Raw genomic sequence first — 23,402 nt, forward strand, 5'->3', positions numbered from 1 at the left:
AAGGGAAGTCGACCCATTTCTTTACCAAAAAGGTTTAGCCCAAAAAGCATGGGTTCAAACTGCATCCAAAACTAATAAAAAAAACTACACACATGCCACTCAACTCTACTCAATTAAGCCTTATCCCAACTAAGGAGGGCTTGATCACATGGATAATGGATCTTGTCTCACCATTCAACTCTATTCCAACCAATACTTGATGTCAACTTTAATCCATGCAAAGTCACACACATGCCACTAACCTCTATTATTACATGATGGAAGTTCTTGGCTTCCGTTATTTTGTCAAAATTTGAACCATGCTTAGACTCCTAATATATTTAACATTTGGCTGAAACTTAAGCAATGAAATGCTATAATATGAGCCACCCATATCCACTAGTTCCGGCACATGGACATTCGCGAACTTTACAGAGCTAACTAACCTTGATAGCTATCTTTTATTTTCTATGACTTCTGTAAAACCCTTCAACAAAAAAAGATTATGGGCAAAAATAAGGGTGAAACAACCAAGGGAAAATGTATTGCTTTATAATGAGTATTTTGTTTCAAGAGAAGTATTCCTGGATGATTACAACAATGACCCCCTATTAACGTGCACAATGAACCCTGTTGTTTCAGAAGCATGTGAACCAGGACATTTCACTATCCAATGACCATCAGATGGTGTAGATGGTTATTTTCACTTATGTAACGTCCTCAGGTGCATAATGGTGCTTATGCTACCATTTTCATGAGTTTCATTTAAAACTTCATCTCCATGAGTTACAATACTTATACTGAAATGCTATCATTGCAACTCACCAACAAACCATCCACCTATATACTCAACCCCATCCCACCATCCCAAATTCTTTATAAATTCCAATTTCCTTGGTTTCATAAAGAACCTGCATCAAGAAATCAATTGCATGCCATCCCCCAAGAACACACTCCAATTTTTGGCTCACCTCATATTGATAATTGCGTTCACTTATATTGGCCACAAACAGCTCAGCATCCTTTACTCATTGATCTCTTCTACCATATTTGCATCTCCTAGTCCCTCATTCCTAGCTGATCATTACTTTTGTTGAATTCATGAACTGGTTTTAGTTACTTTCTACAATTGCACACCTGGAAGCATCTAGAAGATGACTAGCTTTTGACCATTATCTTCAAAAGCCTGATAAATGTGCCCATCACCATCACATAGTTCGAAAACTCTTCTTGACCAGGTCGAGATCTCAGTGAGACAGTACCTTTTTTTTGGAATGAAGCTTCGGTGGGTAAATGGCCATAGTTGGCTCCGAAACTTTAAGAGAAGCTTGTTTTAGGCTTAATAAACATATTTAAATCTTCAAATTGAAAAAAAAACACTCAATTTGGTGTTTTGGACTTGCACCCTTGGTTAAGAGGGCGGGCCTTGGTGCAACGGTAAAGGTTGCTCCATTGTGGCCAAGTGGTCACGGGTTTGAGTCTGGAAACAGTCTCTTTGTGAATGCAAGGGTAAGGCTGTGTACATTATGACCCTCCCCAGACTCCACAGTGGTGGGAGCCATCGCTGGATTGGCACCCTTGGTTGGCAATAAAGGCCAAACCCTTAATGAAATATTGCCTATTCTACACATTGTTGGAATGATATGAGACATAATTGGCAAGTAAATTATGCAATAATGGATGAAGACACATAATATTGAATAATTATTTAAGAAATAGTTAAAGACTTAAAGTAAAAACTACAAAGTACAGTGAACAATGCATATTAAATAGATACCCAAGTACAGTGAACAATGCATATTAAATAGACACCCAAGTACAAATAGTATTATACTATGACTCTATGAGTATTGAGGAGGTCAAGATTCTCGAAATATTCAAAATTTTGGTCGAGTAATTCAAAATTGTGCATGTTTTGTATCTCGTATGTCATCTCGTCTCGATAAGCTCGAGATATTCGAGATTTCAGCGAATTTTTGAACTATGCTACCATTAAGAGACCCCCTCATTTGAATCCAGAATCCGTCAATCAGACTCCCATCCTTCTGAGGTGGCAAACTTGCAAAGGTCATCAGTCTTTGGCCAGTCCCACAACAAGCACGGTAGATATGCTTAATGCCGATGCATTACTAGAATGGCATTCATATTGAAGCAGGAGCATGACCAAAACTTCTACTTCTCATGAAGTTCACATATATGTTACTCCACATAAGAGAATTTGAAGCAAGCATTATGGTAGACAACGGTCTACCAGTCCCAAGGTTGTTTGTACTAAGCCCAAGTTTTTAGCACTAGAGCGTTTAGCTAATTATCCCAGACTTTTGGTGGTGAGGGAGGGGGGAAGGGGAGTTCATAATTTCAACACTTCAGCAAGTAATTTTGCTACGGGTGAAGTTTATCAGGTCAGCCCAAAAATATGCCACTTGGCATGTCAGATGGGGGCCAAATTTTGTGGACAGATGGGGGCCAAATTTTGTGGACAGGTAGACCCCTCCTGTCCACCTGTCAAGGTACAGCCCCATTGGAGTTGACCAAGTGGTAGAATAAAGCATTGAAAATTCAGGTCTAGAGAGTGACTAAAGGAGGATGTGGTGTAGCCTAGGAGGCTATCACGCCAGGACCGATTCTGGTAGAGAATATTATCCGGATCTAAAATAAAATACCTGCGATGGTGATGAAAATGAATGATGGAGATGATGAGGATGATGGTCATAGTTATCAAGGCGTCCAGGCTCCTTGGTCGCCATGGGCGCCTTGGACGCCTAGGCGGGTGTCTTAGACTCCTTGTTGGGGTCGCCTCGATTTTGGACTCAACGCCTTGGTTGCCTTGCCGCCTTGATAACTACGATGATGGTGATGATGATAGTTGAAGATGAAGATAGATAGGTGCAGCCTAGAGTCCCACTGGTTGACAACCGTCGGAGTCCCACCTTGTTCCTGCTTGAGTCTCACAAATCTTCTTGCATCTCACAAGGAAAAACGCTCACAAAAGGAGTAGTCATATTTCCGATTTTTCTTGGGTTATTGAGAGCTCACCCATGATTTCAATTTATAGATGAAGGAGGCTGAGCTTCAATTGATTACATCCCAGTCAGACATAGTTCAAAAACTCGTCTCGACCAGGTCGAGATTCTCGAGATCTCAACAAGACAATGCTTTTTTTTTGGGGGGGGGGTTCAGAATGATGTTTTAGTGGGCAGTTTGGCCATAGTTGGCTTCGAAACTTTAAGGGAAGCTTGTTTTAGGCTTAATAAACATATTTAAATCTTCAAATTGAAAAACAAAAACAAAAAAACAATTGGGTGTTTTGATTTACACCCTTGATTGGCAGTAAAGACCGAACCCTTGATGTAATATTGCCTATTCTACACATTGTTTAAATGATACAAAACATAATTGGCAAGTAAACAAGTAAATTATGCAATAATGGATGAAGACACATAATATTGAATAATTATTTAAGAAATAGTTAAAAGACTAAAAGATTCTACTACAAACCACAAGATACATTGAAGTGTTCACAATGCATATTACATAGACACCCAACCCAAGTACAATGAATAATACATAAGTCATAGACACCTTACTACCCTAGTCTTCCACGTCTCAACTCTCAAGTCCAAACAATACACTACTATGAGTACTAAGGAAGTCGAGATTCTCGAAATATTCAAGATTACGCCGAGATTCTCGAAATATTCGAAATTTCGGTCGAGTTATTCGAAACTGTACATATTTTGTGTCTCGTATGTCATCTCGTCTCGAGAAGCTCGACATTCTCAAGATATTCAAGATCTCGCCGAGTTTTTGAACTATGCAATCAACATTTGCAATTCCTAAACAAAGGGAAGAATTCCAAAGGCTGGATACATGAACAACTAAAACATTAAATGGTCTTTTGGAATTCCCAAGACATGGGGGGCGGCTTCCAAAGACAATAACTACTTAGCTAGGAAAACTAAAAGGTTAATAAATACTACCTAGGAAAGTAAAACGCACTACATTAATTAACCTAAGAATGAAAATAAGCTACTACTAAGCCTAATCCCGTATCCCTTCCTTGTACCCACACTTTAGACTTATTAGTGGCACATTACAAAGAAAACACATGGAATCAAAGGACCAATGCATACATAACCCCACCCAAGGCTTATTTCCAATAAAATATGCCCATTATGTGACTTATTTGCATCAGGATGCATATCAATAAATGGGCCATGGACATACACGGTAGGGTATTTGATTGAATTTGAGTGCAATTTGAGACATGGCACTCCAATCATTGCCTTTTTAATGGTCAGGATCAACACATCATCCTGACAAATTACATGGGTGATGGGACAACCAGATAGGCTGAATTAGGGCAGTGAATTGCAATTTCCCTTTTAGCATAATCACTTTCTACTTTCTTAAAGTCTGTTCAAGATTAAAAAATATAAAGTGGTTACACCTTTCAAGAATTAGAAAATATTCTCAGAGTTTAGTTTTTCAAAAAGTTAGGCAGTCTAGAAAGTTCTTATTTTTGTATATTGGTTTAAGGTAGCAATATGTAATTTCCATAGAACTGCAGCCCATGGATAGAGAAGAGGGGTGGACAAGATAGCATATTGCGTAATTATTTCCTTTAACAGAAGTGTAGTTGCTGCTGTAGGTTGCCCTAAATAATAGGTGAGCTGTAGATCATCCAGTTCGTCTTATGTTTTCTCATTTTGTAAACTGTTACAGCACCTGTCTCCTTCCCCGTGACAAGACTTAGGTTCACCCCCCCCTTTGCATCAAAACCCTCTATAACCTTCTCTTCGTGACCTACACCTTCAAACCCAATTGCATCTTCTCTAACCATTATGCCTAAAACAGAAAACACACACAAATCCCAAATTGATAGTTGTGCATGCACAGAGTCTCTGTTTTTCAAAGAAATTACCCAACTTCTCCTTTAAACCTGAATAGAAAACCTATTTTTCTCATCCACCAACATCTATTTTCATTGCACCAAATAAAGTTAACTCCAACACGGAACCCTAGAAACACTCATACTAGCAAGCATAGTACTAATAGGAGTGCAAGACCATAAAGATTAACTTCTCTCTCCTATTTATGTAAACCGATTTCTTGTCAATGTAGATTTTTTTTTTTTCCTTTTTGATTAGTATTTTTCACCAGTTCTCAGTATTATTGTATCGTAGCCACAGCATTATTGTATCACATATCCACTTAAGACCCACTGAGCAATATATACTCTGATTGTCTATCATAGTCCCAACAACTATTGGTATGTGCCTCAATGACACCTACCCACGTCTTTCGGCTACTTGCTCCAATATCTCACCAAAGGAGAACGAATCCTGAATTCTTAAGGAATTTCTAGTCAATTTCAAATGTTTTGTCACTGAAGCTGATTCAGATGATTAATTGATTATATGCCATGGCCTTTGAAGCATAGGAATGGAAATTACAGAGTGGCACTATTGTTGACAGCAAATTGTACAGGGACCTTGGAATAGGACTTGATTATACATAAATGCATTCCTAGAGTTATAGCTAGCCACGTTGGTGGCGGTGGCGGTGGCGGCAATGCCAAATCGAATTTTTGCAACATGAATCGTTCCTCGCATGCATTAGGGTTTTTGCAACAAAACAAAACTACAGTTTAGTGTTACCTCTCAGTACCTCAAGTGCAGTACTTCCAAAAGAATACAGCACTTGATCACATGTCTCTCTGCAGTCGAAAGTGTTCTCTCAATCAACACTTGAACGAGAGCTCAAGAAGCGGAATAAAAATCTGGCACACTAAGTTCAAAATCCTAATTTATTAGAAAATAAGATAATGGAGAGGGAGAAGCTGTCAAAACTATAAGACTGTAAAGGGGTTCCCACGATTTTAGCATGCCCTCCCACCCTCCTCTAGCTGCTTATTTATAAAAACTGAAACCCTAAACTGCTATAGAGCCCATAGTTGTCATGGCGTCGCCATGGCGTCCTAGCGCTGGAGAGGGCTGCATGGCAACCTACGCCATGGCGACCCTCTTTGATTTCTTCTTCCTGTCTCTCTTTCCCTCTTCGATTTCTTCTTCCTGTCTTTGATTTCTTCTTCCCTCTTCGATTTCTTCTTTCCCTCTTCAATTTCTTTAGATTTCTTCTTTCCCTCTTCGATTTCTTCTTCGATTTCTTCTTCCTGTCTTCTTTCCCTCTTCGATTTCTTTCGATTTCTTCTTTCCTTCTTCGATTTCTTCTTCGATTTCTGAATTTTCTTCTTAAAACTTGAGAAACAATAGAGAAAAAATAAAACATGGCTTGAGTATACATCTATTAACACATTAAAAATAGAGAAAATAAAAAATAAAACATGGTCGACATGCTCACCATGGCGGGCGACATGTCGATATATCGACGTGACACCCCTCCACCGACTTGGATCGCCGTGACGCCGTGACAACTATGATAGAGCCTACATACCAAGTGGTGGGAACTTATTGGGTGACCTACCTAGGTTGCCTAATATGAGTCTGATTCAACTTCTGTAAATACAATTATTTACTTACGAGTGCAACTCAATCTAAGTAAACTATTTACTTATTAGTACACCCTCGGATGGATATAACTTAAAACCCATTTAGGTGATAGAATTAATTATATTTCAGTCCTCCACTTAAACAATGTCCATGACGGACTAGGGTCCATCAAAACAGTTTTGCCAAAGAATCTCAACCACTGATTGGACATTAAAAGTTAGAAACTTTTTTTAAAATACAAGCATAAGATATAATAATATTTTAAAATCTTTTGTAAACTATTTACAAAACTTCCACTGAGCTCTGAATTTGATCCAATCAAAGTCAGATATCTTTCTCAAGATATTCACCCTTTTCAAAAAGTGATTCCATGTTGAGTGTCTTACAAACAAACATTGTGAATCCAGCGCACTAATGTGGAGGCATCAATCTTAAGTACAACAAAACGCACAAAGTCTAACTGCAACAATAAGGACCTCTCAGGTCTGGGGACTAAAACAACTGTCACAGAGAGCCTTGTCCCAAAATAGCTGAAAGTAATCCATATAAGGTTCGGCAAGATGATCAAATTCGATGCACATACAAAATGAATACTCGCATTTATAATTTTGAATCACATTTCTTAAAATATACAATGTGAAAACCATATAAACAGAATGTCCAGTTCTGACCCTCCTTGTTGCAAACAATTTAAGATCTAACCTTAGGACAGAGAATCTCCCATAAAAAAAAAAATATGCAAATCAATTTATTTTAAATACTTTAAATTGGGTTTGATGGACACATAAACCCAACTAGTCAGTCTTTCATAATGGATGTAGCAATTAGCTTGCATCTTTCTTGCCTCTAAACCAATATATTTCACATGATACTATTGGATTTTAAGCTTCACAAGAAGTTTTGGAAACCATTATGTGTTAAGTAGTGATAAATATTTTCTTCTGTTTAGTTTACCTCTTGCATCTCACAAAGAGACTTCTTTCTTCCGGTGCCAAAAGATTCCACGGAATCATGGCAACAAAACTCAAACAGAACCAAAACACTGCGAAACCACACAGATCAAGCGCAAAATACATCTATTTCTTCCTATTTTAAATCTTCGGAAAGTAAACGTCGAGCAATTAAATCCCTCCTCCAACACAAGGCCAAGGTTCTAAAAAATTGATCAGTTTTGGAAGCATAAGCAAAGTAAATGATATCATACCCGGCGTTTCCCAGCTTCGAGATGCTCTTTACGTGAAGAAGCTCCTGGATTGGGCAGCACCTGCGCCGAAGCCATCCAGGAATACTCAAACCCCGTCAAATTTCTCGATTAGATTCCTTACCATAACGGATTTCTTCCTCCGAAAATCATATAAAACCAATCACAACCAAAATCCCAATCAAGTAACGCGAACGCCTCAAGAATCGAGCCGAGAGAATCAAAAAAGGTTCGACAAATACGATTACTGGAGCAAGCAATGAATGTATGTCATCAACAGCTAAATTCTATTCGCCGTCACCTGGCGAATCCTCCGAAAATGTTTCAAAAAATCAATTCTTCAATAGCAAAATATGAAAATCCGATCTGCGCGGAAGCCGGAAGGAGATTTATCAGTACAATTTAAATTAGATCTCCATATTTTCTTTCTCTTCTTCTCTCTCTCTCGAGTGCCGAATTTGTTTATTCGCCGGTTTCCGGTTTCCGGTTTCCGGTTTCCGGTTTCACGCAACGTTGCTCCCTTCATTCTGTCACAGCCAATTGAAGGCTGACAAGTGGCTATTCGGTCTGGACATATGCCGACGATAGATCTTGCGGTTAGGTTGTTGTGCTGTATGTATCTTATGGTCACCCAACAGTGCGCGCACGTATCCTCTCCAATGAGTTGGAGAGCCCAATGAGCCATCCGACGGCTGGGCTGACTGTGTGTATCAGGTTGCGTGCAAACACACATTCCGGTGCACATCTAGACATTGGATGCTCATTGGAGAGGATCCAGATCCCCCAACTACTGCTGTAAGTGTTGAGATCCATCATTTATTCCTATTTAACAATCTTTCTGGTGATTGGCCAGGCTCCGCCCTAGGGCTAGGGGTGTCAACCGGTCGGGCCTAGTCAGGCCTCACCAATTTTACAGGCTGCATCGTGTCCAACCGTTTAGGCATTCAGGCTTGCCTTGGGCGGGCATGGTACGGTTTTATTTTGGTCGATCGACGTTCGGTCTTTTATCGAGGCAGCCTTATTCGGGCTAAATGGGCCTAACCGGGTCTAAAACGAGCTAATAAGCCGTTTAACTCTAAACAGTCTCTAAACGGTGTGAAGGGGAGGGAAAGTTTATAAATTAAAGGGTCGGCTTGGGTTGAGTTGTAACCAGGCGGTCTAAGTCGGGCTGGAATTGGTTGGTCCATCGGCGCCTAGGGCTAGGACCCCAAGCCCAACAAGTTTAGTAATCGGGCCGGGCCTAGAATTGACACCCCTACCCAGGGCCACAAGCCTCCCACACATCAATGTCATTACCCGTGCTCCCTTCGGATTTTTATCCTCTCAAAATTCCAACAGTAAAAACATGAGCAATGGCGTCTATTTATCTTTTGAAGCACTGGGCAATGCACCGCACTTGAGAGAGATAAAAATCTTGCTTTTTTCCCTCTTGGTGGTGATGGAAGAAGTAGAAATGGCAATAGGGTTCGAAACTTTGAAATTGCAACACACTTGAGAGGATAAAAATCCTGCTCCCTTCCCTCTTGGTGGTGATCGGAGAAGTACAAATAACAATAGGGTTGGAAACTTCAAATATGTCAGACATGGCTATGTTGGTGGACTGAGATGAAACGAAAATACTAATATCATCATGACTACAACATCACAATTCTTTTACTTTAAAAAAAAATCATAATCCTACTAGTTTTGATGTAGGATGCGAAAATGTTGGACGATTAAAAGTATCATATAAATAAACTCACTATAGCATAAATGAAAATGTTGAGATGGATGTCTAGGAAAATAGATAGACCATCATACTTAATTGTAAGAAAAGGTGATTAATCCATGTTGGTCATTAGTAATGCAACTCAAATTGAAAAAGATAAAATAAGATAAAAGATGGATGGAGATTTTATTACAAAATAAGGAACCAAATACATGATAACAAGGATCACAAAAAACCATTTAACTTTAAGAGTTAGAGATGACCAATTTTTGGGGTGTAGAACTTGATCACTGTTAGAGGAAAAAAAAATACATACAAATATATATAAGGAAAGGAGAAAAATGATAGATCAGGTTCTTGTACGAGAACCATTCTCGTACAGCCTTAGCCGAACAGATGGAATCCAAGAGAATGAGTGGATTCCATCTATGTCCGTACAAGAACTAGATCTGCTCTCAAAGGAAAAAGGAGTTGTTGGAATAGAATCATTGGAGAAAGACATTAGGGATGTCTTGAAAAAAATGCATTTGAAAGGGAAAAAAATTAGTGTGAAAAAATAGAGTGAACACTAAATGCTTATGAGATCATGGAGGGATTAATGGTTAACAATATCATTTCCTCCACTTCAAAAGAACATGTCCTCAAATTTGGAACAATCATCATTTTTCAAAGTGCCAAATTGATGCGGCCAGATCTTATGTTGCGTTTCGTCGAACATGGAGGTTAACTCTCATCTACCAAAGCAGGAAAACGATCTTTGGCAACATTCTCCATCATCGAGTTTTCTCTTTAATTTCTGAGTCGATCTGAGAAGTTGCGTACCATAAAAATTAAAACTTGCTCTGATACCAAATTGACATCACTCAAAGTACAAATATAACATTGTGACTGCAAAAGATTGGTTTTTCTCCTCTCCCTTTTTTACCTTCGGAGGGTGAAGTAATGGTGTCAAAATGGAATCGAAACCGAATTTCAAAACTGGAACCGACCGTTTACGATTGAACTGAATCGAATCACAAAGAAATGATCCGTTTTAATTTCATAGATTCCCTTCCTGGTTCGATTATGGTATTAGAACAAAAAAATTGGTAGTTAACCAAATAAAAACTATATGAGAATTATTTTATAATTGATTTTTTTTAAATAAGAAATGATATAATGGACAAAATGAAGAATAAAAAAAACTTAGTTTGATTTTGTGTCTTAAGTACTTCACATTTTGTTCCCTTTTCTCTAATTCTTACCTATATTTTAATCCCTTTCCATAGTTACCATCATCACCCATAGTGTATTCCTTGCCCATTGTTTAATCCATATCCATGGCTACCATCATCACTAGTACCATGGTGGGTTACGCTCATACATGATAATGTGAGTATAAAAAACTAACCCTAAGGCTAATCTCTATTACTTTCTACAAGCAGACGGCAATGAGTCTTCTCTCCTATCTTTCCCACTCCTACATAACAAGGACAAGAAAAATAGAATTAAAGGGTACAAAGGTGAAATTGGATGTGAACCGATGCTACAAAACGGTTGTTAATCGGATAACAAAAATTGAATAACAACCTGTAAAACCACACTGTATACAAAATTATTATGATTTTGGCAGATTCTTATTCGGTGCGATTTTTATTTCTACCTTGTAAAATGTGCACCAAATCGTATAACCAAAACCACACTGTTTGACATTCTTAGGGTGAAGGGGGAGAAAGCAAAAAACATGTGAGTAGTCTGTGTGGGTTAAGGATTGGAGACGATCGTGCACCCTAATTCTTGATGCGATTTCCTATGAAAAAGGCCCAATGTTGTTGCTGGTATTTGGTCCACCGCTCTTGAGTTATTCCCATTAATCTGGCTTCAACAAATAAAAGCTTTCTGAAATCAATCAACTCGTACCATCAGAAAAATGTCTCCAAACAATGAATCCAATCAAGACATTGCTTCAAATTAATATCCTCATATAAATCAAGGAAATTTGACTTGGCTTCTATATCAATTTTGTAAGGAGCATCGTTAAAAGGTCGGCTAACCTCACATGGTGGTGGTAGTGGTGGTGGGTGGTGGTGCAAGAATAATCTCTAGATTGAATCAGACTCTTTCCTATATCCAAAAGTGTCAATCTGTTAATAGAAGCTTATGGGGATGTTGTTGTGGTCTAAAGAGAAATGACGATGGAGTGAGATTATCAACACTTAAGCTCAGTGTGATACCAATTAATGTGACATCCGGTTCCAAAACCTATGTTTTGGGTAGTTATGGGCGCACCTCGAATGAATAACTACTTAATTAAACAATATAGTGGCAATTTCATAATTAAATAGAAGTTTACGAAGAACTAAAGGAGAGAACTAAGTTATGGTTAATATGGGTCATGCTCTAAGTTGTCTATTTTTGAAAGGTGAATCCAATTCTCTCATCCATGACATTAGGGTTCGGAATAAAGTTCCTCCTATTACTCACTTATTGTTTGCAGATGATTGCCTTATTTTTCTGCAGTAAAGATAGATGAGATTTATCATTTGAATGATATTCTATCTGCATATTGTAAAGCTTCTAGCCTATGTATTAATTTATTTAAATCATGTTTGACTTTTATGTCAAATACTCACCAAAAGTTGAAAGATGGTTTTCTCGTATTCTCAAGATTCCTTATGGTTCTTCCCCTAAGAACTATTTGGGACTGCCTATTGACTTTGATGTCTTTAAAGCTTCTCTTTTTAAGGATATTACTTCAAAAATTGAAGGGAAGATTCAAGGCTAGAAATCAAAGCTTTTATCTCATGTGGAAAAGGAAGTCCTACTTAAATCTGTGGTTTTCTCTATAGGTATTTATGCTGGTATGCATATTAAATTAGCTGCTTCTCATCATCTTTATGTAAAAAAGATTGCTTCAAATTTCTTTTGGGGTGATAAGGAGGGACATCCCATAATTCATTGGGTGTCATGGGATCGATTGTGTAAGTTTAAGGAGAAGGGAGGACTTGGTTTCCGGGATTCTACTCTTCATAACTGTACTTTACTTTCTAAGACAGCTTACCGGCTTGGTCTAATCTGGAGTGTTTGTTTTCACGGTGTATGAAGGCTATTTATTTTCCGTGTATTGATTTCTTCAAATCTAAGGCTGAAAATGACCCAAGTTGGGGATGGCGTAGTATTCTGTTGGGTAAAGAAGTTCTTCTTGAAGGTTTGGGATGGTGTATTGGACGGGGTTTCTTTATTGATCCTTGGTATGACAAATGGATTCCTATCGCTTGAGGTATGAAATTTGGTTTTCCTAAAATTATCCAACCAGATATTACTTGCTTGGCTAACTTTATTGACCAGGAATCAGTGGTTTGGAAAAGAGACTTATTGGATCTCTATTTTTTTTTTGGATGATGTGGATCAGATTTTAAAAATTAATCTCTACTTATTTCCTGATGATGATAAGCGCATTTGGATGGCTTCTCGCACTGGGGTCTTCTTTGTGAAGAGTGCATATCACTTGTTATCTAATAAGAAGGATGAGTTGGATCACCAAAGGGCATCGACTTCTTCTTCCTTATCTATTAGTAGAGTCCTTGATGAGGTGTGGCGGATTGTTTGGCAGTGTAAAACACTGCCCAAGATACATCGTTTCTTATGACAGAGTTGTGTTTCTGAGCTTGCTTCAGGGGAGTCTCTACGTCATAGGAATATTGCTATTGACCCTACTTGCTGTCGTTGTGGTCAATTTGAGACGACTACTCATAATCTTCTTTCCTGTGACTTTGCAAAAGTTGTGTGGTTTGGATATAGTATTGGTTATTCTCATTCAGCCTTGGATGTTCCTAATCTTTATTCTTTCCTTGTTGTGTGGAAAGCTTTTTATATACATGGGAAGGAATTTGGTCGGCGTACGTCCTCTCCCTTTATTCTATGATATATGGCTAGCTAGGTGTGATATGATTTTTGGTTGTCAAAGGAAGTGTCCTGATGAGGTGATTTGATCTGCTACACGTGCTTTTGAAGAATTTCAAAGCAATTTATTATATGATCAAAGGGGTGCGATTGCTGATTTACATTCGTCTGCAAATCATGTGTGGGAATGCCCTCCAGTAGATATTATTAAAGTAAATTGTGATGCTAGTTTACTTCATTATGAAAACAAAAGTGGATTGGGTTTTGTTTTTCGGAATCATCAAGGTTTTTCAGTTCGGGTGGTTACAGTTCCAATTATTTTTTCCAATGTCATGGCAGGGGAGGTGTTGGCTACCTACTCGGCTTTACTGGAAGGATTATCTGTTGGTTATACTACGTACTCTCATGGTGGAATTTGATCATATGGGTATCGTTAATTATCTATAGCATGGTCGTGGATCGGTGGTGTTAGAGGTTAAACCTATAAGATATTCTTTATATTTTTTCCTCTTTTGTATTTTGTTCTTTTGCTTATATTCCAAGGGAGATAAATAGCTTTGCTGACTCCTTTTGGGCTTGGTGCATGGTTTGTGTGATTACACTTACATTAAAATAAAAATAAAAAACTTTCCTGACTCCCTAGTTAGGAGGGTTCTATTGGTTACGAGTATGACAGTTTAGCCTAATTCTGATCCATGGATTGTGGAGTTTGTCACTTCTCCACCCGTGTGTACTACACGTTAGATAAATAACATTTGCTCTTTCTACCAAAAAACAAAAGAAAACAACTTATGAGCTTAAATGAAAATAAATATGTAAGCATGGGTATTTTTGAAAGATAAGAGTAAGGATGGTAGTATGGTACTGATGAAAGAACCACGAATTAACTAAGGGCTTAGTTGTAAATATAGAGCTAAGTTCCATTGTCTTCAACCTCTCCATAGCAGACCACGGCAGAGAGGGTCTGCTTCGAAAAAGAGATCTCCGTCACGAGAGATCCAATTGAGTTGCGGCATTGGGGATTGAATTGTAACTAATAGGTCCTTTGAAAACCAAATATTAACAACACCAATGGGTGAGGGAATAAAAGGATAAAATGTTCTGCAATAAAATTTGACGATAAAAGAGTATCAACTCTAAATTGTGACGATTCTGACAAGTCCAGTAGAATTTCGGTCTAGGGCTGTGCAAGTAGAGTTGTCCATAGTTAAGGGTTATCCATCCCACGTTGTAGAGCGAGAGAGAGAGAGAGAGAGAGAGAGAGAGAGGAAACCAACATGACACCAAATGAAGTTCTGGCAGCAAAGGGTGTTAAACCAACATTTATATCCTAATAATCTGATCACCCTTGCCCTAGTTGAGTTCTCTTAGAGAGAGAGAGAGAGAGAGAGAGAGAGAGAGAGAGAGAGAGAGGGGAAATGAATTAAATTTATCTTCCCTGTGTAGCACCTGGATTAGGTATGATTTGGGAAACACAGATGGAATTAGGTTTTAGGAAGTTTCTGTTGGCATTGGCAGAGCCAAGGGGTTGATTGTCCCCCTGAGGTTTTAGGTTTTCTCTTTATGATCTATTAATTATTGCAAGTATCTTGTTTCATCCAGTTTGAATTTGTAACTAAAGCAGGTTCCTAGTTTCTTCCTACCAGAAAATGAATTAATTGATGTTATTGCATCATCATGCTAAAGGTAATCTCTTGTTTTTTGCTTCATTATTACCTTTCCTGTGACTTTTATGGGAGATTTAGCTGAGACTTGAGAGCAGGAAACAGCCTCAGTGGGTTTCCCCTTCTTCACCGGCCTTCCACTTACCCTCTAGGCATGACGACCATTCTCTAGGGCACTTGCAGACTCCCATAGAAGCTGCCTAAAAGATCTCTTGTTCATAGTTAACACGGTGTTTAGGCGACCCAAGGCATTGGAGGGGGCTTGGATGCAAGATGACACCAATAAGGTAATATAGGCGACCAAAACGCCTACCAAGGTAACCAAGGCGACACTAGTTGTCTTGGTGCCTAGATGCCAATTCGGGCACCTAAGTGACGCCTTGACAACTATGCTCTTGTTGAGATACCATACTTTAATGTGGAATTTGGAATATACCTCTATTTCTTTTAGTTTTTCCCTTGTGATTTCCTTTTAAGTAGTATGCATTATAGAGCACCTAAACATTAAATATACATATGATTAGATTATCCATCATCCCTTAAAGTGGTGGCTCTATCAAAGAAGGCAACATGAATTAGGGCCCAGAAATGATCACCTCCAGCTCGGGACCGAAGTTATTGGGCTGGGTTGGGCTATGGGCTTTTCATACTCAGGCGTGCGTTTGGTGGATGTAGATCCACCTCACTTTGTATTCTTTTGTGTTGTTGTATGCTTTCTTGAAGTCCATCAAAGGAAAGGCTTCTCGTCCTTAATCCTACTTCCTAAATCTGATGACAAAAATCAAAAGAAAAATTTAGACTTGTAGCAAGGATAATTGGACATGTTGAGGATAACTTATTTGAATAATGTAATTTAATGTAATAGGGGAAAAGATCCCCGATTCCTCCCCATGCTTTCACATAATGAGCTATGGGACTCACACTGACATTTTCTTTCTTCAGATACTATATGGGTCCTTTAACGAACGAAACTGTCTCCCACACCATAATTGGTGTGGTATGCAGTATGCTGTGGTGTCGGGGATGGCCGTCCACGCTTGGAATGTGGGAATCTTAAAGTGCCTTGCCATGATTGGAATTTTTATTTTTTTATTTTTTTCATTTTAGGAAAAGGTTCTTGAGCACTGATGAGGGTATACTAGCACTTTTTCTCTCTCCTCTCATGAGATGACCTTTTTGCACCCTGTTGCGTCAAGAAATCGTACCCTATGTTCGAAACCATGTTGTGGCTATTTCATTTGGCACGCTCCCCTGTGCCAGTTTCTCAGATAAACCTCTCCATTCCATTTTTTTTTTTTAAAATCTTTTCAAGTTTAAACTTTAAATAGCAACCCTGGCTGCAACTTTATGATGTTTTATGGCCAAAGCTGTAACTTCTAGTTGCAACCCGCAGCAGCTTCACAACAACCCTAACTAGAAAGCTGGGATGCTCTCAATAATGGAGGGCAGACTTGACAATAAGAACTTAGTGGTTCTATCAGATCTGATTTGAAAGGAGTTGTTGAGGTTATCAAGTTGAATGGTGCTCCTGAAATTGATTGAAATATAATGCTGAGACTTTAGTTTTAGAGGGATTTGTGTTCTTCCCTCTTTTATTGACTTTTTTTTAGGTTAAGTAGGGAAGTAGTGAAACTTGCTCACAAATCGTGAATCATGTAATACCATTAACACATGTTGTTTGTGTTTGAACCCCAAACAACTGAAGCCAATGATGTGATCCAAAGTGCTCAAGAGTGAGAGAAGGCGCATGGTGCGCAAAGGTGAAGGCAGGATGTGATACCAGGTCACGGAAACAAACAGGTGCCAATGGTTTTACCAGATGAGATGGCTGACACCTCCGATTATAAGTTAGATTCCATGACCCCTAATTCGTTTTTGTGGATCCGGATCCGGATCTGGATCTGGCTTATCTCCAGTGAACCCATCACCCAGGGAGTGCTCAATAAGGCATTCAACGGCTGGGCTGGGCTTGCTCGATGTGCACTGGGCCTCATGCAGGCACACATTCCGGTGTGTGCCTAACAAGCCAGCTATTGGATGCCGCACTGGGTGGGGTGCTCGTTGGAGAGTAGCCTAATGCTTTGCTAATGGGTTTTACTCAGACACTGGTGCAGTGAAGAATGTCTTAAACAACCCCATTAGTTCTTAGCATAGTTAGTTAAAATGCGTTTAAATATCGTTTATTTATGGTTTTTTTTTTTTTTTTTTCCGAATTGATCTCAAGTATACGGTAAAAAATGTTTTTTTCCCCTTTTTTAGGTGAAAAACGGTACTTTTTAAGACTTAATTTTTTATTTAAAGAAAATTAATTTAATATATATAAATTTATAATTAATATATTAAATATTAATATTTAATTAATAAACACATGAATTGGTCCCATAATTTTGACTTTGTTTCGTTAAATATTTTTCAAATCTAAACGTTTTAAAATCTGTACAGTCAATTTTCGTTTTTTGAATTTTCAAAATATTTGATTGTACTTTTCAACTATTCCATTCAAATTCTGAATCGTTTTAAACATGTTGTATCATACAAGTTTTTTTGCCATTCTTATTTTACCTAACTATAAGGGTGTCAAATTATATTATATTATTTTCTTACCCAAAATATACATATATATATATATATATATAGGAACCAGAACCGGATCGTATAGGAATCGAACTTTAGAACCAAATAGGAATCGGAACCGTATAGATTTGGTATGAGTATCGAATTTTAGAATCGAAACGGGACTTGATCTTGATCTGGATCACCCTTACCTAACTATGGGCCTGAGTTGATCGACCTGACTCAGGATCTTGGCTTCTAGTTTGTACAAAGTACATAGAGATAGCATGGGACATCATAAAGGATTGAGAAACCAAGCTGGAGAAAGAAGAGGTGACCATAACTCCCATGTGTTCCTTTCTTGATCTCTGTGAAGACTAAACTGTGAGGTTAGAAGGATCATGTATGCAATTGGTGCTTCAAACAAAAAACCATGCAAATGATCCAAAGAGAAAAAAACACAGAAATACAGTTGTATTCTATGTTTCAGCTTAGAAGTTAGCTAGAAATCCAGACACTTGAAACAAGTTGAGAAAAATAATTAGGGTTAAAAAAAGATTAATTTTCAAATAGTATTTATTGCCCATCAAGGATTGAAGACTCACTCACATCTATATGGTTCTTTGAAAATTTGACTTAGTGTGTGGTGGTAAGAAAATGGATGGATGATTCAGAGAAAAAAACCTCTCGATCTCCACATATTTGATTCAACACACATGGTGTTTCATGTGGTTTGTTTTCACTTTTCTGCATGACATGCATGCATTTCGTTTTGTTTCTATCTTCATTTTTCCAATTACCGTACCTGTTCTAAAGTTATTTTGACTGAAATTAACAAAGGAAAAATGGGGGTGGTGGGTGGGGGAGAAGAGTTCAAATGCTCAATTTGAAGCTGTGTGATAGGCAATGGGAGTGTTGGTTCTTAGCTTCACTAAAAATTAGGGTGTACCCAGTGCACGAGGCTCCCCCGCAACTATGGGTCTGGGGAGGATCATAATGTACTCTGTTTTTGTAAAGAGACTATTTCTAGATTCGTACCTGTGACCACTTGGTCACACTGGAGCTACCTTACTGTTGCATGAAGGCCCGTCCTCTAGAAATTAGATTGATAGAAAAATATAAAAATTTTGATTTCTTTGGAGATGTGTTTTGTAGATGGAAGGGGTTTGGTATAGGGAATTCTCAGTTTGAAGCTTTGGAGTCTTGGGTCATTATTACACTCCCACCCCTTATTGACGAAGTCGAAACTATCCTTCCTTTAGTTTTCACTATTGATCCCATGGTGGGTGATCGAAAATTCGATCTTTTCTTTATTTGAAATTTAAGAAAATTTATATAGCTACGTAATGATCGTTCTAAGTAGGTGTGCAAGTTTGGCCCTGTTGGCCCAAACCGGCCCTGGCCCGCCCTGAGCCCGAACAGGGTCTGGGTTGAGATATTTGGCCCTGAGGGCGGATTAGGGCTGAAAATTTTTGACCTTGAGTCAGGGTCGGATCGGGTTAGGGTTGAGGCTTCAGGCTAAGGTTGGCTCGGCCCGGCCCAACCTTGATTTAAGTTTTACTATAAAATCTATATTGATATAATATATCTATTATAAACTTTAAATGTCACCTACATTATTTTATATAATATATTATATGACGACAATAAGTGATATAATACTTTTTATTATAGTGTTATTTTATGTAAATTTAATAATGTTCTCTTCGGCCCATTCCAACCATGCATTTCTTTCCCCTTCCCCATGATCAGGGCCAATTAGGGTTAGCCCGCCCCGACCCTGAGGGTTGGTCAGGGTTGGGCTAGGGTTCTATAAAGCCCAGCCCAACCCGACCCTGTTGCAGCCCTAATTCTAAGGGTTGCACATGGCAGCATTATCGCTAATTAGTATCTTAAAATTAGTCTATATTAAATTATTTAGAGTTTATTAATCCATCCTGGTGTCGTGGTGTAGTTGGTTATCACGTCAGTCTAACACACTGAAGGTCTCCGGTTCAAGTCCGGGCGACGCCATTGCTATATTGTATTTTTGTTTTTTTGTTGAAAGCACTAATTAACAAACCATATTGGTATTTGGCAGTGATTAGTGAGTAGTTAATTCACTTAATTGTTTAACTTATGTCCAGCATTTGTACAACTCAATCTTACACACAGGTTTACCAAAAAAAAAAAAAAAATCTTACACAGAGGAAATAGTATAAAGTTTTCTGAACTGTCTTCATTCTACAGCCCCTTCAGAACTAACTGTATTTGCAGTGAAAAGTAGAATGTGATTCCATTGTTTCGAGTTCCTCCCTTTACAGTTTACAGACAAAATTTTGTGGATAACTTAACATCACTTTACAGAATACAGAGTACAGAGCATGTCATAGTCTGATATAGTCTAATTTGGTTAAGCACTTAATTTAGCCCTTCAAACAAAAGAGCTATAAGAATCAAGATGGAATAAGGGTCCCTCATCTTAATGGGCCCTACCTCTTGGTTGATATAGGTGGGTTGCCGACACATGAATTTTAACCATTAGATCAGTGGGCCATCTCTTGATAAAATGATAAGGGATAAAAAAAAACAAGAAAGTGATGCTTGTATGTTGGAACCCATCTAGTGAACTGTAAGAACAAATGAGTTAAGTGGACCACTGTGACCACATGTGTGTGTGTGGTATTTAGGGTGTAGGTTTCATTTGAGGATGAAAGACCTCAGGTAACATCAGAACTTTTTCCTTCTAATTAATTCTCCATTAACAGAAAATGAAAGGATCCATCTCTGTAATCTAGCAATCAAAAAATATGAGAGAGAGTTGTAAGGAGATGAAGAAGGATACTTTCTCATTTGACTTGATCAATTAATGAAGTATACAGAAATTTAGAAACTAAGAAGCCTCATCTTCCTCTATACACAAAAAATGCCCAATTCTTTTCAAAACTTGGGCTTGTGGAGAGGGCTCACAGTGCTAAAACTGTTTCTTTTGCTGTTCTCTTTCCCTATTTATACATTATTGTACACCATTGATTGGTTGACGACCCAGAAAAAACAAAACAAAAAAATGGTGGTGAATCTTCAGGTGGGATTAGAAGTAATGCAAGATCAGAACTGTGAAGTGCATCTCCTATGGCAAGCAAGTGTCTTCTTTGTCTGCTTTGTTTCTTCTTTCCATACTTTACCAATATCTTGTGCTATTTTCATAGCATCAAAGGAAGCACCAGAGAGCCCTCTCTTTGTGAACCCAACTGCATAAAGCCCAGCTTTGCCTTTCCACCCATTTGGGAATGGAGCCTTTGGGAATCCATTCTTAGAGAAAAATTCACTATCCTGTAAAACAAAAAACACACAAAGGTACAAAATAATATTAGTCCATTTATCCAACTATTTACATTTGTTTGTGAATAAAATAGTAAAGCAAATTATTTCAGGAAAACTCTTTAAAAATTAAAAAACAGAGAAAGAAATTATTAAAAACTTTGTTTTTATAAAGGAATTTGTTTGTATCCTATCTACCAAACACCATCTAACCACCTATTACTGACTAAATCTTGTAAGATTAAGAGTATCAGGAAAAAAAAACCCAAAAAAAGGGAAGAAAAGATTTGGCAAATAAGGTATGAGTCTAAGAAAAACCTAACTTGCTGAACTGTCATATAAATCCAAAAATAGGGAAAATTTTATGAAGATAGAATATGAACATATTCTCACCTGCAGCCAAGAAGGAACATTGCTTCGATATCCAGTAGCAAAAACTACAGCATCAACTTCAATATTTTGTCCATTAACAAGCTCAACTCTACCAAATGAGAACCTTTTGACTCCAGGGACAACTTTTATATCACCAGATTTGATCTTCTGTAATGCACCAATGTCCAAAACAGGGGTTTTTCCTTCAGCATTCTTGAGCTCTAAAGGACCCATTTTTGGCCTTTTCAGTCCATATTTCTCAATTTTCCCAAGCACAAACCATGCCATTATTAGCAATAGCTTGTCTGCTAGCCAAAGTGGCAACCATTTCATCAGCATAACTATCAATCCATATGTAGATTTCCCAAGAATTTCCCTTGGCAATACATGAACCTGAGATCATTCAAACCCAATTATGTTAATAATCTAAACTAAAAAAAAAAAAAAACAAAACTGTAACTTGATCAACTTAAGGAACTAGTAGAAAGACTTAAGACTCACCGAGCTGCGAACCACCATGGATGGTTGAGCATTGTGATTGCAAAGATCAAGACTGACTTCCATGCCGGAATTGCCACAGCCGACGACTAGTACTCGCTTTCCTCTGTAATCCTCCCCTGACTTGTATTGGCAGGCATGGACAACATCACCACCAAACTCAGAAATGCCTTCAATTTCAGGTGTCACACACTCTGCATTTTCCCCTGTAGCCACCACCAACCACCGGCAAATGTACTCAACCTCAGTGCGGCCGGTGCTGTGGCTGGTGGTGGAGACTGTCTTAACACGCCACAACCCACTAGTCTCATCATACTTAGCTGACTGAACACACTCATTGAATCTTGGGTTGATTTCAAATTTCTTGGAATAGGATTCAAGATAGTCAATGAATTGGTTCTTGGTTGGATACTCAGGGAAGTCTTCTGGGAATGGGAGTTTAGGGAGTTGACAGAATTGCTTAGGAAGGTGAAGTTTGAGGCGATCATAGGTGCGTTTTTGCCACAGTGAGGCAATGCAGTCTGATCTTTCAAGGACTACAAAGGGTACACCTTGCTCTTTGAGACAGGCACCAACAGCTAGTCCAGAAGGTCCGGCACCGACGATGACCGGACCATTAACCCACACATTCCGGCGAGCGATTTGATCAGAAACAGGAAACATTTTCACTGGAAGGAGTAATGGATGAGCTTAGGAGTATTTGTTATGTGTAGTACTAGGGAGGGAAGTTTGAATTGAAGCTGAAGGTGACTAGAGAGACTGAAAAGAGAAGAGTATTGGATGTGTTGTTGGTTATGATTGTTTGTAATTTGAGGAGAAGAGAAGAGAAGAGAAGAGAAGAGAAGAATTGAAGAAGATTTGTTGTGAAGTAATGTGATGGTGGAAGGATGGGGTGGAGGGGTTTAAATAAGGGGTGGTGGCCATGAGGAGCTGCATGTGATGAGAGTGGGAAGTTGATGCCTTAAGCCCGTCCTATCAAATGATAGAAGCCATTTGGCCGCCTTCTTTTTATTTTATTTTATTTTATTAAATTCCACTATTATTACTATTATTATATTTCTTATTATCTTCCATGAATTTTAATTAATTAGCAATATGTAAGATTAAGAAGGAGGAAAATTCCACAATCACAAGATTTGAAGGGCTCTTCTGTGATTCTTTTAGTTATAATTTTAGAGAATTTTTGTAATTATTGTGAATATTTAGAACAAATAATACAAATTGATCAACCACAATCTTCCCTTTGCCCCCCAAATTTCTAGGATTCTTCCATTCAAATCCAATTTAAAAATCAATTTAATTACAAAAGAAGAACTATTTAATTATGAAAATCTAACGCGTTTTTCATAAATAATCATGGTTTCATCAAATCCGAATATTGGTTGGCAATTGGGCCCCAAAAACAAGCGGCTGCGTTTTAAACCAATAAACCCAAGAATCAAAATAAAATATTTTATTATTGTAAATATATGTAAATAATTATTACCAAAGATAATAAATGAGGCAAATTTAGTTCATATTTCTCTTCTATACTTCTATGTTGTAAAATAATTATTGGGCCATCAATTTCAATGATCATGACCCTTTGATAAGCATATTAATGGGCCATGGTTTTATAGATAAGGTGGTGCCAATCCTACATGAGAGCTTTTGTTTTTTTGGGTAAACATCCTATCTACCTGAAAACTTCACATCATGAAGAGGATGAAAATTTTGTTGAATCAATGACAAGT

The 23,402-nt window shown here is 38.1% G+C and overlaps 2 protein-coding genes and 1 non-coding gene across 3 annotated transcripts in view; 1 reads left to right on the forward strand and 2 right to left on the reverse strand.

Moving 5' to 3' along the window:
* The window catches only part of LOC122669162 (protein BLISTER-like), a 47,541-nt gene extending 39,491 nt beyond the window's left edge, over nucleotides 1-8,050 (reverse strand). Inside the window, exon 1 of the mRNA XM_043865845.1 lies at nucleotides 7,696-8,050. Coding sequence (XP_043721780.1) covers nucleotides 7,696-7,770 — 75 coding nt within the window. The 5' untranslated portion in view covers nucleotides 7,771-8,050. The remainder of the gene's footprint in view (nucleotides 1-7,695) is intronic.
* An 11,388-nt stretch (nucleotides 8,051-19,438) lies between these two features.
* On the forward strand, nucleotides 19,439-19,512 carry TRNAV-AAC. The gene has a single exon. It is a non-coding gene; the product is annotated as a tRNA-Val (tRNA).
* Nucleotides 19,513-20,512: 1,000 nt separating this feature from the next.
* On the reverse strand, nucleotides 20,513-22,338 carry LOC122669316 (probable indole-3-pyruvate monooxygenase YUCCA5). Its single transcript, XM_043866065.1, has 3 exons — nucleotides 21,673-22,338; nucleotides 21,193-21,564; nucleotides 20,513-20,811 (listed from the first exon to the last, which is right to left on the reverse strand). Exons 1-3 carry the CDS (start codon nucleotides 22,330-22,332, stop codon nucleotides 20,587-20,589), a joined length of 1,257 nt encoding a protein of 418 aa, XP_043722000.1. The 5' UTR covers nucleotides 22,333-22,338; the 3' UTR covers nucleotides 20,513-20,586.
* Nucleotides 22,339-23,402: the final 1,064 nt, after the last annotated feature.

This window comes from Telopea speciosissima, chromosome 7 (genome assembly GCF_018873765.1).
Source record: "Telopea speciosissima isolate NSW1024214 ecotype Mountain lineage chromosome 7, Tspe_v1, whole genome shotgun sequence".
In the NCBI taxonomy this organism is placed as follows: Eukaryota; Viridiplantae; Streptophyta; class Magnoliopsida; order Proteales; family Proteaceae; genus Telopea; species Telopea speciosissima.

What these genes read in the sequence shown, in the direction of transcription:
- LOC122669316 (XM_043866065.1), bottom strand. Translation starts at nt 22,332, where the DNA reads ATGTTTCCTGTTTCTGATCAAATCGCTCGCCGGAATGTGTGGGTTAAT. An exon ending in CCATGGTGGTTCGCAGCTCG is followed by an intron (nt 21,565 to 21,672) that starts GTGAGTCTTAAG and finishes GAATGATCTCAG; the next exon opens with GTTCATGTATTGCCAAGGGA. An exon ending in ATGTTCCTTCTTGGCTGCAG is followed by an intron (nt 20,812 to 21,192) that starts GTGAGAATATGT and finishes TTTGTTTTACAG; the next exon opens with GATAGTGAATTTTTCTCTAA.